Source organism: Gobio gobio (genome assembly GCF_949357685.1).
Source record: "Gobio gobio genome assembly, chromosome: 25".
NCBI classification, from domain to species: Eukaryota; Metazoa; Chordata; class Actinopteri; order Cypriniformes; family Gobionidae; genus Gobio; species Gobio gobio.
In genome coordinates this window covers 27,431,724-27,450,586 of record NC_137121.1, presented here as the reverse complement: position 1 = coordinate 27,450,586, position 18,863 = coordinate 27,431,724, and the positions used below count along the sequence as shown (strand labels likewise).

The window sequence follows — 18,863 nt, the reverse complement described above, 5'->3', positions numbered from 1 at the left end:
TCACTGATTCATAACGCTTCGAAGCTTCATGAGGCCGTGTTTTGAAATCGTCATCACTATGTAAGTCGTTATTTAGGGTTTTTTTGCGCACAAAAACTATTCTCGCCGATTCATAAAGTTATTTTAGAACCACTGCAGTGAGATGGACTTTGTAACGTCGTCTTTAGTACCTTTTAAGGGTCTTGAGAGTGTAAAGTGCCATTGTGCCAATGGAGGACTTTCAGAGCCATCAGATTTCAACTAAAATATCTTCATTTCTGTTCCGAAGATGAACGGAGGTCTTACGAGTGTCGAACGACATGAGGGTTAGTAATTAATGACAGAATTTTCATTTTTGGGTGAACTAACCCTTTTAGCCTATTAAATGTTAACATTGATAGCTTTCAGTTATACTGTAATGTTGAATGGCTATAATTAATGGCTAAAACAGAAAAAAACTAATCATTTAATAGAGACATCAGTATCAGTACTGGTATCAGTGAGACTGGCCTTCATTTATAGCACTTAATAAAAAGTGGCCATTAAACAAATATTACAAAAATACAGTCTTTATGTTCTTTCTACATTATTTTAGAGATTTAATGTGAACGTATTACAATATAACATATATTAAAAACTTTAATATTAGGTTGCGATTTATCTCAATTAATTACAGAAAACTGTTATTTAAAGGGATAGTTCACCCAAAAATGAAAATTACCTCATGATTAACTCACCCTCAAGTCATCCCAGGTGTATATGACATTCTTCTTTCAGACGAACACAATCAGAGTTATATTACAAAAGTCCAGGCTAATCCAAGCATTATAATAGCAGTAGTAGTTGCTCTGTTTTTGAAGTCCATAAAAAATGCACCTGTCCATCGAATAACTGCTTCACGCGGCTCTGGGGTGTTAATAAAAACCTTCTGAAGTGAATCGATGCGTTTGTGTAAGAAAAATATCCGTATTTATAACTTTATCAAGTAAAGTTCCAGCCGACCGCCTTCCGTGGAAAAGTTTTGAAAGTTGAAAGTGAAACTGAAGATGCGTACGTGACGTCATGACGAGCGGACGTGGTCGCGTTAGTCTTTCGATCGGCAGAGGAACTTTCAACACTTTTTCCATAAATTGAACACGGAAGGCGGTCGGCCGAAACTTTACTTTATAAAGTTTTAAATATGGATAGTTTTCTTACACAAACGCGTCGATTCGCTTCAGAAGGTTTTTATTAACACCCCAGAGCCGCGTGGAGCATGTTATTTGATGGGCAGAGGCATTTTTTATGGACTTCAAAAACATAACATTACTGCTATAATAACGCTTGGATTAGCCTGGACTTTAGTAAGATAACTCCGATTTTATTCGTCTGAAAGAAGAATGTCATATACACCTATGATGACTTGAGTGTGAGTAAATTATGGGCTAATTTTCATTTTTGGGTGAACTATCCCTTTAATTGGGTTTTTTTAATCGATTGACAGCACTAATTTAAATAAGTAAAGCAATGGATTTACAAGGGGCTAGTGAAACCGCTCAGACCACTCTGCATACAGTGGATTTATGAATTTCAGCAGTTAGTTATGATCCATAGTCATATCATCCTATCGTCAGCCTGTGAGATCAGCGATACACAATATTATCGAGGTGGGCTTATTTATTTGCTTTTTTTTTTTTTTTACTCATTAAAGGGATAGTTCACCCAAAAATGAAAATTCTGTTGTTCCAAAGTTGTTCCAAACCTGTATGAATTTCTGTCTTCTGCTGAACACAAAGGAAGATATTTGGAAGAATGTTTGTAACCAAGTAGATCTCGGCAGCCATTGACTACCAGATCTGAGATCTACTACTGAGATCTGCTTGGTTACAAACATTCTTCCAGATATCTTCCTTTGTGTTCAGCAGAACAAAGAAATTCATACAGGTTTGGAACAACTTGAGCGTGACTAAATGATGACAAAATTAAATTTTTTGGGTGAACTATCCCTTTAATTTGCTTATTTAATTACTTTGTTTTATATAGCCTATGATACTCTTTTTCTGTTTTGCTAGCAAAGGTGGAGTGCATTAATAAATCAAGTTTCCCGGTGATGGTAATCATTCATGTATCTTGTGTAGACTCTTGTGTATTCCATTTATGTCTGTTGTGATGTTAAATAAAGCATTGAATAATTAAGTGTTTCAACATGTCAGCGAGAAGTTTATAGATGCATATGATACTCTCATGCTGTTACGAATGCAGCATTTTGACTTCTGCATGAGATGAGAACACATTTTTATAATATTTGGTCAAGAAAGAGTCAGAGTTTGCAATAAATTTCCTCCTCCCTATAACTACTGTGGAAAGCTCGCTCTGTCTGTACGTGCTTCAGTACTTACTCCGTAGCACTGATCGGTTGTAGGTCTATACAATTGAGTGCAGAGGCATTTTTCTTTCCTGGTTCGGTTGAAACTGACCAAGCTTTTGCCATCTGTTGCTGCATTAACGGCGCATGCTCTCAGAAACAACGATGAATCTACCTTTTTTTTTTTAAGTTTGTGTTTGAAGCTGCTTTTGATTTTCACACATGATTTGTGCTGTGTTCGGACCTGAAGACTCTTATTAGACCTATTTGTTTTAAAAACCTCAATCCTCAATCCACATACGGGTGTGTTGGTGTTGCAAGTGTGGTTATGTGATGTCGTTATGAAATTAGGGAAGGCAAATTAATTATTATTATGTACATTTGATTTAGTGATTTAGTACATTAATGGAAAAACAAGCGAATTATCGCCTTGATAATATCAGCATCGGATTTATATTTGGCTATCATCGATACACGATACTATCGGCACAACCCTAATTCAATATAATGTAAACAATTGTAAATGTCAACTTAAATGTCTGAAGGATTAATCTCTGTCATGTAACACATGAGCTCATTGGTGTAATCAAATCAGTCTGGCTTTTTATTCCAGCCCTTCTTGTCAGAGGCTTCCATAAATATTTAGTTTGTTCACGGGATTAAGTTCCAACTTAAAGGGTTAGTTCACCCAAAAAAATATTTGGCAGTGAATGGTTGTTGCATTTTTGAAGTCCATAAAAGTGCATCCATCCATCCATCCGTCATATAACCGCTCCACATGGCTGCGGGTGGTTAATAAAGGCCTTCTGAAGCGATGAGTTTGTGTAAGAAAAATATCCATATTTTAAACTTTATAAAGTAAATTATCTAGCTTCCACCAGATTCACTGCCATTATAAAGCTTGGAAGAGCCTGGACTTTTTTAATGTAACTTCGATTTTATTCGTCTTAAAGAAGAATGTCATATACACCTAGGATGACTTGAGGGTGAGTAAATCATGGGCTAATTTCCATTTTTGGGTGAACTAGCCCTTTAAGTAAAAAAAGTCAACTTGAAAAGTTTAATTGCACCTATTGCTTGTTTGCACTATAGCTATTGCCAATCAATATGAAAAAGATGCCATGCAAATGACAATTCACAGGGGAATTTGCTATAGCCTACACTCTAAAAAAAAAAAGGTTCTATATGGCACCAAAAATAGTTCTTGGCTCGTAATCATAGGGGAACCTTTTTTAGTGCTATATAGCACCATTTTTGGTGCTTCAGTGGTTCTTCAGCGGTTCTTCAGAGGTTCTTCACCGGTTCTTTGACTAAGGTGCTATATAGCACCTCTGAAGAACCACTGAAGCACCAAAATTGGTGCTATATAGCACTAAAAAAGGTTCCCTTATGATTACGAGACTTTTTTTTTAGAGTGTATTCTTCGTATATCGTATATCCAACGTATATCCAACTGCTTCTCGATCGAGAAAAAATATATAAGGCAGAACTTTGTCCATCAGAAATTGATTGGATCATTGTAGTTTGCTATTGCTGCAATCTCGTGTGAGTGACAAGCTGTCCCCCCTCAAGCCAAGAGCAACGTCACCCGAGAAGAGTCACTGCACAAGGGTACATTAATGTGTTTTTTTTTTTATTCCACGGTGACATTAAAGAGTTGGCCTGTAATATCCTTCCAAAGGAAACAACTGCTTCTTCTTAACTGTAGGGGATGCTGTGCTTATAGATGTGTAAATGAGGGTGTGCATCTGGTGTCATGGGGGAGGGGGGCACTTGGGAATAATCTAACGTGACCTGGATCCCCCCTGCCTCGCTGACGGTTCCCTCTACACCGTCACCACTCAGTGTGCATTCTGAGTAACGGGCTCAGGGTTTTATTTTTGGACTGCTATGGAGCCTGTGCCTTCCATTTGAAGGAAGGGGGAATAGTTGAACTCAACATGAGTCTCCCGTTCTGACAGTCCAAGCTGGGACAAGCAGGCAGCCGCCGGACACCCCTGAACAGCAGACACACAGGTATAAAACCACAGAAAAACTGATTAAAATTTGATTTCTGTCTTCTGGTTATTATTATTATATGAATACCTTGTGTGGAAGTGCATGCCTTGTCTGTCCTTTGGGAAAAGGCATTCACAGTTTGTAGCAGGCTAACTTAACAGTGAAGGTTTCTGCATCAGGGAGTGTAATATAACATTGTTTAACTAAAAATGAGTACCACTATTTGTTTCATGCAACCATATTTATATATATCCTTGTCATTAAAATACAGTTGCTTATTTTCAAAGTCATAATTCATGCATGTTTATGTTTACAGGGGACCTTGTCTGAAGTGTCTTCAACTGTCTTACAGTCATCTCTTGGTAAGTTTTTTTTAAGCACATACATAGAAGTGTGCAAATTGCCGTAGACCATATGTCATTACATGTACAATTACTTTTTTCCAACAGGTGGTTGCTAAGAAGCAATTAGCTACTGCATGATTTTACTGCTTTGCTATTCTTGCCCTTTCCTCTTTTGAACTTGCATCTTGGAAATTCTCCAAACTGCCCAGCCTACCAGGCCCTTAAAAGGATGACCTCCTCTTGTATGTAGCTGGAGACTTCTTTTACAAGCTCTTACAGGTGCTCTACATTTGCACTATTACAAAAGATTGTGTTATACAGACACAAAATAAGTAATTTTGCTCAATATTTGAGAAAGTATTTGAGCGATTTAGACACTGTAAAAATATTTTTCGTAGTTTTTGTATTTTGTAGTCATATATTTAAATATTCTTTAAACAAGATCCATTTACTTCTGATGCAGAAATTGCTTATGTTAAGAATTTATCTTTTTTTGGAGAAAATATGTATTTAATTAAGTTTTTCCTTTTTATTATTATTATTATTTTAAGCACAAATATAGGTATATTCAGTTAGATCGAATTTTTAAAAAAAAATTGTATTCTTATGTTTTTCCACAAATGCTTATTAACCAATAGATTCATATCCACTATATCTATATTATTGCATAAATTAGCCAGGAGAGTTTTTCATGAATATGAATATCATTTTTTAAATAATAAATACAGTATCAAAGAGCTTTTATGCAGCTTTTTGATATATGATCTTAGGTTGTGCGTCAACAGACACCACTGAATCGGATTGGTAGTAAATTTTCTGTGATTTATTATGTAATTTAATGTAGCTGTCCCACCTATGGCTAAAGCAGTGACTGCCCCCAGATCATTCGGCATTGGTTTACAGTGAGGGTGGAGAGTCTCACCACACTCCGTGACAGAGAGCAGATTTCTTGCTCATTCGCTTTCACCCTAAAATTAGGCCAAGGAGCCATCCTAGATGTGTTGTGGAAGTTTACTGCATGTGTGTGTACTTGTGAGAAATCATATCAAGTGAAAAATATTCCTATATTTGCATTTTACATTGAGAATAGACCCTTTTCACATTTCAGGGTTTCTCAGAGCGCAAGTTGTCATAGTTGGGTTAACTATTGTAGTTGTGAATGAGAGAATACATTCAATATTTTTTTGTGTGCCCATTTGCTCACATAGCAAAAGAAAAACGCCACAATAGTGATTTTACAACTTTCAAAAAGAGGGAAAAAATAGAGTGAGATTGGTAACAGCAGTCAAAAGAGAGAAATATGTAAATTTTTTACCATCACTCCCATAGACGCTGTATTAGAAACACCCTCACAGCAGCGGTAATTTGTTTTTTGTAATTTGATACCAAGGTAATAAAATACAAAGTATTAGTGTTATAAATGTACATACATTTAAAAAAAAAAAAATGGAAAAAAAAAAACGTTGCAGAATTTACGATATTGATGACCGTTAAAATGCGTCATCACAGTCTGTGAAAAGGGTCTATAAGCCAAAGTCGAAATTAAGAATCATACAAAATATCAAATTTATTGAAAATAAAAAGTGGTAATGGACTTTAAATCACTTTTTTTAACCATTATACCATTGGGTAGAAAAAAGTTCATAACTACATTAATATTATAAATATGATAAATGGACTAATTCCAGTGTTTTTTGAAAACCAAAAAGTGAAGTCAATTATGCAAAACGATGAACAATAACAGAGAGGTAAGAAAACCATATTTGTTTGTCATATTTGTAATAAAATGTAACACACCAAGGAGTAAAACGAAGATTGGCAATGGATTAAAAGACATGCAAATCAGCTGGAGGAATTTGAAACGTTTTTAGATTATTTTACTATTCATCTACTGTTTTTTTTCCAAGTCTATATAAATGTAACAATGTGACGGAGGATACAAATAGCATATATAATCAATATAAAAACGTAGTTGACAAAAATCGTAACTGTCTGTTCACATTCAGTTCATACTTGTACATTGTTAAAAATTGGCATAATATCAGCACAAATAAAATAAGGAAAAATAAAGAAATTTTGAAGGAAACTTTGCTTTTTACATTGTATGACAAATAGATTGTAAGAAAACAAACCAAAGCCTTGACATTAGAACAGTCAAAAATCATCACAAATTATAGACAGATAAGCACATACATTGTAATGTAAAGTAATGTGTGTGTGCGTGTGTGTGCGTGTGTGTGCGTGTGCGTGCGTGCGTGCGTGTGTGTGTGTGTGTGTGTGTGTGTGTGTGTGTGTGTGTGAAAATGTATATGTTCTTGGTGAATCAAGAAAATATGTTATTGCTGAATTAAATTCCTCACAAGTCATCGCTGGATAATTCACCTGAAAGAAAAAGAAAACAACATTATTAGTGAACAATGAAGCTGTTTTGCTGATTTAATTAAAACGGTCTATTTTCAGAATGGTTTGCATTTTGTTACTATCAATAGCAAAAACAATGTTCAAAGTACAAAATATCTATTATTTATTTGTTTCAGGGGTTGGAGATTTATGGCTAACAAAATCTGCAATGCTGCCCAGGCAGGCCTGCTTTCCCAGCAGTACCCACCACCTTTGCTTCCCAAACCTGGGAAAGAAAATGTCCGGCTCCAGAAACTACTCAAGAAGACAGCAAAGAAAAAAGCTGCTGCCCAGGCCACACAACCATCGGTCCCCTTCCGCTCAAGCCTCTCTCCAGTAAATGAAGCAAGCCCTGACTTGGAGCACAGTGATCACTCAACTCCTCCTAAGACTCCAGAGACACCTTTCTATATTGGCACGGTACACCCGCGTTTTAACGTCCGACCACTGTATCAGCATGTAGCATCCCCATATCCTCATCACAGAGGATTCACATATGGCAAGACAGCAAGGTTTTCGCCACAACCAAATGTGGCTCTGGGCCACACCACTCCCCAACACCTAGCTCCAACAATTCCATACACAGCCTCACCAGTACCAGGACTTGGCACACATGCTACGGCTCCAATCACTATTCTACAAACTGCACAAAGAGTGGAAGTCAGCTCAACTCTTACCAGCCATGTAATTACCTCTAAAACTCCAAGCCCTCAGCCAACTGTTTTGAATGTTTCTAGAACAACAAAGCCATTGTTTGAAGTTCCTCAAATTACCAATTATACAGCAAAGTCAGCAGGTTTACTAATACCTTATGCATCACCAACAAGGAGTAAAACACCCACTGCCGAGTTATTGAGAGGCCCAACACCAACATTTGAGGTTAGAAGGATAGTAACACCAACAAAGGAAATAAGAGACAGAACACCAACCAGAGAGATCAGAAGGGTTGCAACACCAACATTTGAAATCAAGAGGATTACCCCGACTTCAGAAATTAAGAAAACCCAAACTCCAACTTCTGAAATCAAGAAAGAGACAAGTCCATCTTCTGAAATGAAGAGGGTCAGTACTCCTGCTTCTGAGATTAAACAAAATGCTACACAGACACTCGAGACAAAACAAGGTACAACTCCAACACTCGATGTAAAGGTGGTTGCAACACCAACTAAAGTTAAAACACCAACATGTGACATTACCTCAGCAAAAACACATTCAGGGCGACCCAAGACACCCTCAGGTAATGTGTCACGTGTTAGAGTATCTGTGATTGAGATTTCAAGACCAAATCCACTTTTATTTGCTGTTTCTCCTGTGCACATGGAGGGCAGAAGATCCAAAACGCCAACCTCAAGCTTGGCTGGTGCACATGATGAAACTCATACAATTTCAAGTCAGGTAAATAACACCAATCGTTCAGGGATATTCCAAAATGGGGACATAGATGTCAAATCAACTGAACCCTTAAAAGAAAAACTTAATATGGCAATTTCAGAAAACCTATCAAAACTTGAGTCATCAAAGACTCAAATACAGGAAAGCCCAAACCTTAATGCAAATGAACGTCCAAAACCTGAAACCCCAACAGCACCCAATATTGAACTTGCACAGCCTGGTTTGTCTTCAGTTGGCTATCAAAGGCTGTTACCTAGAGCCCCTCCATTTGCAGGTCAAAGACCCAAAACACCAACAGCACCTAAATCACAACCAACATATTATGGATTGACTCCAGCTGAATATGTTGCCCATGGAGGAATAAAAGGTTACTCACCCAGTTTTAGCATTTCTACACCAACTGTACTACCTGGTGTAGAGGCAACTCCTCTTCCAAAACAGGAACCAGTAGTACCTCAACCTGACAAAAATGTGACCATGACAACTGACAAGTCTGAGGTAAAGCCTAAAAAGCAAGGTGAAGTCCAGCCACCTCAGACTGTTGTTGTTAAAGATAAAACCGCTGTTGTGGCTCCACCTCCAGACCTTCCAAAAGCAGCATCTGAGCCAGAAGCAAACACTGTAAGGGACATTCCCAAGCAACCTGTGCCAGAATTAAAAGCAAAAATTCCTGATGTTAAAATTCCAACCATTGTGGTATCTGTAGCTGACACACCACCATCAGAAGCAAAAGCAGAGACCATAAATACTGTGACACCAAGAGTTAGAACTCCAACTTATGGATCGGCCAGGCTTTCCCAAATGACACCAACCCCTCCAACTGCGCAGGAAACTTCAAAACCTGAAAGTAAGGCTGTGCCATTACCTGACCAAGACACGGGAAAGCCAGCACTTCCAAAGCTGTCAGAAGGTAAAGTTAATGCTAAAACAACCAAAGTGCCAGAGAAGCCAACAGAGGCAAAAATGTCTTTGTTAGAGAGAATTAAGAAGCAGAATCTTGCATCTGTTTCTTCTGAAAAAGCCCCTGAAAAGGGAGAGGTTAAAGATGTGGTTAAGCTTGTAGCTAAACCAAAGGAAGACCAAAAGGACCGTGAAACAAAGGACACTGAACCTAAAAAGGTTGAAAGAAGGGAGACAAAAGCTAGTCCCCAAGAGATGATGAAGCCTACAGTGGAAAAGAAGGATGAGGGCGAAGGCTCTTCCCTATCTGCAGAGCCTCTCTTGAAGGTGACGCAGAAACCAAAAGGCATGAAGTCAAAACTCAGTGGCTGGTCTCGCCTTAAGAAACACATGGTGGTCGAGGCAGAGGAACCCAAGTTTCCAGAGGCAGAGCCTGGGTCAAATAAAGATGTCCCTGCCAGCGCTGATCAAAATACAAGTGAAGTGCAAAATAAGTCTGAAGACGAAGTTAATCTTAGTGAGAGCCAGGACAGTAGAGACTCCCCTAGGGCAGCAAAAATGTGGGATGCTGTCCTCTTCCAAATGTTCTCCACCAAAGAGAACATAGTACAACAAATTGAAGCCAATAAAACCGAGGAGCAAAAGAAGATGGAGGCAGAACAGATGACGGATAAAGATATTCCATCATTTGCGCATCGTTTGCCAGTTCTCCTGTACAGCCCGCGGTTTGATGCCAGACGACTAAGAGAGGCAGCTTCTCGACCAGCAACAAAGTTTGCAACAGTTTTTGAAATGGGACTCATAGGCCGCAAAAATAAAGATGAAGAACCAAAAGACTTTAATAGAACAGCTAAAGGCTTCAGTTCTTAATCCACTGACATCTAGCTGTTTAACATAAATAATGGGCAAATATGTTGTTAGCTGTCACTGCGATAGTTCTGTTTATTATCTAACCCAATTCTTTACCTAAAACTTTACATTTTATAACTATCACAGGTCAGTTGGCAAGTAAACTAAGTGACTATCTGTCAAATGTACAGTAACTGTTTTGCAGTACTAAAGTAATTGCCCACTTGACAAGTGGCATTAGCCATTTAAGCTAATAAGAATAGTGGATACATAAAACAAAACTTTTAAATTAAAGTTTTTTGCTTAAGACTTTCAAAGTTTATCTTGGCATTCTTATAAGCATGTTAAATATGGTAATATTTTCGATAATACTTACATACATCTTTGTCAAAAAGAAAAAAAAGAAATATGACTGCCGCAAGACAAAATCAAAAAAAAAGAAAAAGAAAGTGTTTTTGGGTACGAAAATATGAACTGTGCCATTTTAGTCATCTAAAACTATAAAGTTAACTTACAGAATTATTTTTTAACATTACAATACAAAACAAAAAATACAGACAAATGGTGCTTAATGAAGGATAGAATTTATGGAAAATTGCATAGTCTTTGTGAATATAAACCATACATTTTGTAATTCGTGTTGATATTTGAAGATAACATGGCGTCAAGGCCAAGGGACAAATTGCAATTGTATGTTTTTTAAAGAGTATGAACAATTGAGTGCAAGTTTTAGGTGGGTGGGCAAAGTGGAACTGGTTAGCTGTGGAAGAAAGAATTAAGAGAGAGTATAAGAAAGATGTATACAGCAAGTATGCTACGTTTTGTAGTTTGTTCTAAGCCTTGTTAGTCCTGAAAGAAAGGCATGGCACACTCTGCAGATTGCATACTTGGTGCTCAGTGTTGACAAGTAGCTTTCACTGATGGAGCCTAAAAATGTACTTTACAAACCTTAAATATAAATGCTCTGGTTGCTTCCATGTGATTAGATGAATAACAGTGAATGCTGATTGTCAACTCATGCATGTTCTCATTTCAGGCTTAGGTAATGTTAAGTTTGTAGGCTTGGCCTTTTTTGCATGTTTGTATTTTGTTGCAGAAACTGTCAGACTGAGAATATTTTCTCTTTACTGACAGTGATGTGTATAATGCTTTGCATTCTAAGCTGGACTGTACTAGATTTAATGTTATTTTATATATTTTTTTAATAAAATACCTGTTTTAAGAGATTATATTATTATTATTATTCTCTATGACCAGTTTTATGACACTAGCTGTTTATTGAAAACATTTGCATTGTGATAGCAGCTTGCTGTGATTTGTTTGAGATATAAGTGTCAAATATATGATCAAACAGGCATATGAAAACCTTGTAGATTGCAAGACTTCTCCATAGTTTAGTTTAGATATCATACATTAGTATTCTTAACTGCTTGTTATATTCTTATTTCAAGAACATTTGAACAAAGACGAAACAAAATAAAGATTAGAACAATAACAATTAGTGAGTGAGATGAGTTTGAAAAATCTTTTTAGGGCCCCCATTTTAAAAAAGTACTCAAGTCAGTGTGTACATTTGAGGAAATGCAAATCATCCCATAAGGCACTGGGAAAGATGTCTGGGGTTCTTTTTTTTTTCAAAAATTTTTTAAAGTGTATTTTGTGCTCTAATGCTACAACATTCAATATTTTTGAACTGATATTAGCTAACTTGCCATGTAGCTAGTGTTGTACTACTAGATAATATTACCTAGCACATAGTCTGCAAAAACTCACCCTGACTTTTTTTTTTGCCATTTAAATTTGCAGAATCATTCAGCTATTCAAAGCGGTCATGAATTGAGAAATACAATTTTTCTTGATATTTTGAAAGCATTTAAAAACTCAAAACTTACTTATTAGTCCCAAAACAGCTTTTATTGATACCAAGTTCTGAAAAGGACTCATTTTGGATTGTCACATTATGATGTAATAGTGTAACGAGTGACCATCTCTGCAGAATCAGATCAACACCTACTTCTACATCACCGTATCTTTGGCACCGCCAACTGCACTCTCAGAAAAAATGTGCAAGAATTGTACCCTTAGAAAGACATCTTTGTACCTTGTTTACACCCAAATGGTTAATGGTAGTACTTTAAGGTACATATTGCTACTGTAAGGTCCAAAACATTTGCATATTAGTAAATTTTTTCTGAGAGTGTAGCGCATTAGTGAGATGAGAAGGAGAGCAGACTAAAATTTTAAAATCACTGGACTAAAATTAACGTTATCTTTCAAAGGATCCTAATGCTAGGAAAGTAGTTATTTATTTTCATCTATCTGAATGTCTTTTTTTTATTTTATATTTTATGTTCGGTACATTTCACTGTGCAGGCTTTGTAAGCAGACTTTTCCTGTAATATATGGACCCGACTGTAATGCCACAACATGTAATTAACCGTGTTAATTCTAATACCTGATCTGTGACCAGTGATTTCTAATATCGTTAGCCTCATAGCATAATTGCCCAGATCATATTTGGCCAAAAAATTACTTAGGCAATTATGCTATGAGGCTAACGATATGTAATGATTCATGTACAGTCAGATGTTCTTTGTCTCAAAATCATTTATCGCTGTTTATGCACCAGTAAATCAAGGCAGTGCTAAACGTAACTAGCAGTGTTGGGCACGTTACTTTAAAAAAGTAATTAGTTATAGTTACTAGTTACTTCTTACAAATAGTAACTGAGTTACATCATTATAAAAGTAACTAATTACCAGGGAAAGTAACTAATGTGTTACTTTTTTTTTTCTTCAAATGTTCAAATATGTCAAATAACTTGGATGCCCCCAATATTAAATATGTTAAATGAATGAATTGGACACTAAATAGAATAAATTATTATTATAAAACATTGTACATTAATGTACACTATTGTAATGTTGCTGTGGGACAATGTGAGACACCTATCAAATTCAATATATTATTGTAAATATTATCAGTAGACCTACTATAGTGTACATATTGTGTAAATATTATCAGTAGACCTACTATAGTGTAAATATTGTGTAAATAGTATCAGTAGCTACTTCTTTACTACTCCTCTGGTAGTGGAGCTCACGTTATCACCTGGGTTTTTAGCCACTAATATTGTGGCTGTGATGACGTGAGGCTTCATTAGATTAGAAATAGAATTAGGCTACTTGCCACCGACGTGGATAGACTCTTTCTCCCTGGGCATAAGCTTCACGTTAAATTTATGTAATGTTTATATGTTTATAAACATTCTTACCGTTCACCTCAACGAGGGAAAAGTAGCGCTTATACTTCCAGTTTGCGAAAGCTACCTTTGAAGTCGTTGGACTGCCATCGCTGACTGTGCATATGCGTGTGCGTCAAAGGTGTGTGTGTGTGTGTGTGTGTGTGTGTGTGTGTGTGTGTGTGTGTGTGTGTGTGTGTGTGTGTGTGTGTGTGTGTGAACTCAACCTATCAACCTCAACCTTGTCTCCCACCCACCAATCATCATCAGTTGTGTACCACCCAACCCAACCCCCAACACGCATGGGTAGCGCGCGCGCGCACACACGCGCGCGCGCTGCAGGTCTGACTGACAGAGAGCCTGTTCGGATGAAAACCGCTTCAATGAGCTCAATTATAGTAACGCCGCATTTTTTTCCTCAGTAACGCTAACGGCGTTGTAACGGAAGAAACAGTAATTCGTTTGATTACTCGTTACGGAAAAAAGTAATTCCGTTAGTAACGCCGTTTATCTATAACGCCGTTATTCCCAACACTGGTAACTAGTGACTAAAGCCTTAAATTGTGATTCAATTATACAGAAATCGATCAAAGAACCCTCCCTTTATAATCACCGTAGCTGTCAATCACACACACCGCAAGTTTATCAGAGACTGAGTTCTGGACTCTTGCCAAAACTCCCATTATAATCAATGACGCTGTCTACGCTGTGTTTGCACTGCTAGTTATGATCGAGTTGTAATGATGAGATAACTGCATTCATGCACTAAACAGACATGTCTGTCATCAGCAACAATGTTCATCGCTGCAACCTTTCATGCGACGGGAGTAGATCTAAATATAATGCTATAATCAACAATTTTTACTATTAGTTAATCCTGACAGCAGTAAAAGTAAAGACAAACATTTTCGAGAGTTCCAGATGTACGACCCCAATTCCAAAAATTGTTAGGGTTAGGGTAAAAATGTAAAACATATCAAATGTTTAAATGTACCATTTTAAGAAAAAGGGTCATTTTTAATTTGATGGCTGCAACACAAAAAAGTTGGAATGGGGCAACAAAAGGCTGGAAAAGTAAGTGTTACTAAAAATAAACAGCTGGGGGAACATTTTGCAACTAATAAGGTTCATTGGCAACAGGTCAGTAACATGATTGGGTATAAAAAGAGTATCTTAGAGAGACAGAGTATCTCAAAAGTCATTGTCTGTGAACACAGTTCACCATGCCATCCTATGCAGGTATCAGGCAAAGATGCGAACATGATCCTGAAACGTCACTGTCTTCTTTGGCGCAATGCTCATTTAAAAAAGCCTGAAAGTGGAAACATGTTCTGTGGTCAGATTAATCGAAATTCTTTTTGGAAACCATGGATGCCATGTACTCCGGACTAAAGAGGAGAGGGACCATCCGGCTTGTTATCAGCGCTCAGTTCAAAAGCATGCATCTTTGATAATAAGGGGGTGCATTAGTGCCTATGGAAAGGTATACCATCAATGCTGAAAGGTATATACTGGTTTTAGAGCTTATGCTTCCATCCAGACAACATCTTTTTCAGGGAAGTCCTTGCAGATTTTAGCAAGACAATTCTAACTGCATCTATTACAACAGCACGAGTTAGCAGTAGAAGAGTCCAGGTGCTGAACTGGCCTGTCTGCAGTCCAGACCTTTCACCAACTGAAAATATTTGGCACATCATGAAACGACAAAGAAGACCCAGTACTGTTGAGCAGCAAGAATCCTGTATCAGACACGAATGGGACAACATTCCTCTCCCAAAACTTCAGCAACTGTCTCCTCAGTTCCCAGACGTATACGGACTGTTATTAAAAGAAGAGGGGATGCTACAAAGTGTTAAACATGGCCCAGTCCCAAATGTCACGGCCATCAAAATTGACATTTGCTGTTATCTATATTCTATTGTGAACAAAATGTGGGTTTATGAGATTTACAAATCATTGCATTCTGTTTTTATTTACGTTTTACACAGTGTCCCATTTTCTTGGAATTGGGGTTGTAATACTTATGTCATATGCAAAGATGCTAACCAATCATAGAAGTGGGCGTTTACATTGATGTCTCACAGCAGACATGCTCCTTCCTAGATTGCATTCAAATTAGGGGGCTAAAGTCAGGGTAGAAAAAAATGCCTTTTATTTCTAAATTATAACAATTTCAATTTAAAAATCATACTAACATTATAAGTGCCCCTCGGGAAACATAAAATAATACAACAAATTCATGACCCCTTTAAACATGTTCTCACAAGGAGTAATTTTCAACAGAACTGTTTTGTTTGGGATTCATTATGTAAAATAGAAGACTGTGTCTCACTTGATCTTCCATTTGGGTAGACACTGTAATGATCACCTTTAGTGGAAATCTTGTCATATTTGCCATGGCCTGTGACAACAAACTTGTACCGTTTTCCTGAGGCGGAGCCCTAAAAATATAAAAGGTGAGTAGAAGAAATGTTGAGAGAGGGGCATTAAGCAAGTGACTCATTCTCAATCTATTTTTTAATGATTTGGAAGTTTATGAGTATAAGATTCTTTTCTGAATATTTACCTTTCCTCCCAGTCCTGACTTCTCTGCCGCAGAACCTTCTCCTATTATTTCCCACATGTTCTTTTTCTGCAGAACATCTCCAGGTTTAACATCCTGTGAATGAACAATAGAAGGAACAATAAACATGGCTGAAAATTACTTTATTCTCCTAAATCTGCTGTTGTATTCCTAACCTCATTTTATGGAATAGTCCATCTGAAATTTAAGATGTTATCCACTAAAGAGGCGGAGCCAGCCGATTTTGCCGGGGCTTTTGAGTGTAGCCCCGATTCCCGAACGAGAAAAAAAAAAATTCCCCCCCTTTTTTTTTTTTTTTAAAGCCTATGTAAACCCGCGAAATCATAAGTTGTCCTATTTGCGCTTTGGCTTTGCACGTACTGCATAGTGCATACAGCCTGTAAAAATAGACCTTAAAAATAATCTAGCCTAGAGTATAGGCTACATTTCTTTGCTGTCGTTTCTTCCTGTTGAATATGCAGCAGGTAGGGGAGGAGCTAGCAGCAAAGTCAAGTGTCTGAGAGAGTGTTAATAACGACAGACAGCGGGCAGGAAAAATGAAGCAAACGAGACTTTGGGGATTTTTTGGAAAGAAGTCAGTGGGTAAGAATTCAGTTTTTTTTATCCTTTAAATCTAAAGATCATCATCTGGCTGTCTTCTTTCACTGTATGTCTATTTGTTTAACTAGCTATTAGGGTACTAGCATCACTTGTATGTTACTAGCATCTGATAGAAGTTAGTAATACTAGCAAGTGATAGAAGATTGCTCAATCCATGCTCAATCAAATATAAAATAATGTGATCATCATCAATTATTAAACAGTGTGTAAATCAAAAGTAAAAAATAAATAAAACGCTTAATATTACCAGATGAAATGAAGGGTAAGTTAACCCACAAATAGCCTAGAAAACTACTGTCTGTGAAGGTTTGGACTTTGGACTCGATCTACTCCATCTGTGTTTTTATTATTATTCTGAATCCGTTCTGAATCTGATCAAGGTGTAGTCTTCAACTTTTTTTTTGTTTAAAATGTTGCCTTTCTTTATGAAACTTACCAACAATCAAGTGTTGATAAAAAATGCAACATGAAGCTAATGACATGTTTTTAAAATTAAGGTACAGTTAAAGTTTTGTTTTTTTTTATATATAAAAAAATATCTACATTTAAACACAATAGTATACTGTGCAAGTGCAAACATAATACAACAATAGTGAACTATAAGTAAAGGCTATGTTGACTTAAAGAAAACTTGCAAGTATACTTGCAGTATACACTACTAAACTAATAGTTTACTGAGAGTACACTTCAGTGTGTACTTTCATAAACAAAAAATACTACTTGTATTAAAATAGTAAACTACTACTTAAGAGTTAACTTGTAGTACAGATGCATTAAAAATGAGACACCTACCTAGCCTAGTTTACTACTCTTACACTTATAACTTAAACATATACTTTTATATACTAAAAGTGGGCCAATTTAGTCCCAAGCTGTATTGAAATAGTACACATTGATATTGGTATACTTAAATATACTTCAACATTACTTAAGTATACTTCTTCATAAAATTAACTTGAAGTATACTTCTTTTTCATAAGGGTAGCTTACGAAAAAGTTTTATCCCTAGTTTTATCCCACTTTACTGAATACTTTCCTTGTTTATCAGATGTTGTTTTCTCTAAGGAAGGATATAACCAATAAGCGTTAACATAAAATGTATGTGTGACTTATGTGTTATTAGTTTGTAGTAAATATACACTTATACACATGGTTTTGTAGAGGGTAGCAAAGATGAGCTGCAGACTGAAGAGGAGCCAGCAGCAGCAGCAGCAGCTGTGCCAGGATCAGACATGGAAACTGGTTAGTGGTAACAATAAATCAATTTTACTTTGGAGAAAGTTAAAAGTGAAACATTGATATACAGTTCGATGCCATGGTGTGTCAATGAACTTTGACTGAAGTCATTCATGTATTGCTTTAACTTAGTTGTTGTTTGAAGCTGAAGTTGTTTGAAACTGATTGGCAATTAGTTATGTGTTGTATCTGTTCTTTTGCATCACAGATGATTCAGGGAGGAGAGAGGCTGAGTTAGTTGAGGTCGCTAGTACTGTAGTGGAAGATTTAGGGACTGTAGAAACAGGCCTAGCCAGAGCAAAACTAAAAGAATACCCTCTCACAACCTTTGGACTACAGAGAAGGTCCTTCCAGCAAAAATGGTTTGAGACATTTGACTGGTTAGAGTACTCTGCTAGCCGAAATGCAGCCTTCTGCTTTGCATGCAGGCTCTTTGGGAAACAAGTGTCTAGAGTTAACAAAGATGTGATAACCAGCTCTGTTGGATTTTCTAACTGGAAACGAGCCTTGGACAGCTTTAGAGAGCACGATAGTAGCTCAGGACACAAAGCTTCAATGCTTGCATGGAAGACTTACAAAGCCACTGACTGTAATAAAAAAAAAAAACCTCTTCGAGTGATCCCTGTATTTGCATTAAATGTTCTGGGCTAAGCCCCGGATGTCCTTCAATGCTGGAAACGCCCCTGTGACTGACCAGATCATTAAGTCAGCTGAACTCAAGAATGTCTTGGTTACGATAGTAACTCTGGCTCCATAAGGAGGGGATGCTACACAGTGGTAAACATGGCCAGGTCCCAACCTTTTTTAGACATGTTACGGCCATCAAGTAAAAAAAAAAAAAATCCCTTAAGATTGTACTTTTCCTTAATTTAAACATTTGATATGTGTTCTATGTTCTATTGTGAATAAAATATATTCTCTTTTGAAGGAACTCTACGCTGCGTCAGAATGTTGGCCCTGTCTCCACAAAATGTTGATGCTATGAAAACAATAATA

At 36.9% G+C, this 18,863-nt stretch overlaps 2 protein-coding genes across 5 annotated transcripts in view; one reads left to right on the top strand and one right to left on the bottom strand.

The window, feature by feature from the left end:
- Positions 1 to 3,968: 3,968 nt before the first annotated feature.
- On the top strand, positions 3,969 to 11,427 carry prr33 (proline rich 33). 2 transcript variants are annotated; one of them, XM_079810408.1, is made up of 4 exons: positions 4,179 to 4,339; positions 4,638 to 4,683; positions 4,771 to 4,944; positions 7,203 to 11,427. In XM_079810408.1, exon 4 carries the CDS (start codon positions 7,216 to 7,218, stop codon positions 10,225 to 10,227), a length of 3,012 nt encoding a protein of 1,003 aa, XP_079666534.1. In that variant the 5' UTR covers positions 4,179 to 4,339; positions 4,638 to 4,683; positions 4,771 to 4,944; positions 7,203 to 7,215; the 3' UTR covers positions 10,228 to 11,427. The 2 variants fall into 2 exon arrangements, with proteins under 2 accessions (XP_079666533.1, XP_079666534.1); XM_079810407.1 differs by lacking the exon at positions 4,771 to 4,944 and having other exon boundaries at positions 3,969 to 4,339.
- The window catches only part of lsp1a (lymphocyte specific protein 1 a), a 51,367-nt gene continuing 37,972 nt past the window's right edge, over positions 5,469 to 18,863 (bottom strand). For all 3 annotated transcript variants that reach the window (XM_079810410.1, XM_079810409.1, XM_079810411.1), the window contains 3 exons: positions 16,014 to 16,106; positions 15,780 to 15,888; positions 5,469 to 7,047 (listed from right to left, as the gene is read on the bottom strand). In XM_079810410.1, coding sequence (XP_079666536.1) covers positions 7,022 to 7,047; positions 15,780 to 15,888; positions 16,014 to 16,106 — 228 coding nt within the window. In that variant the 3' untranslated portion in view covers positions 5,469 to 7,021. The remainder of the gene's footprint in view (positions 7,048 to 15,779; positions 15,889 to 16,013; positions 16,107 to 18,863) is intronic.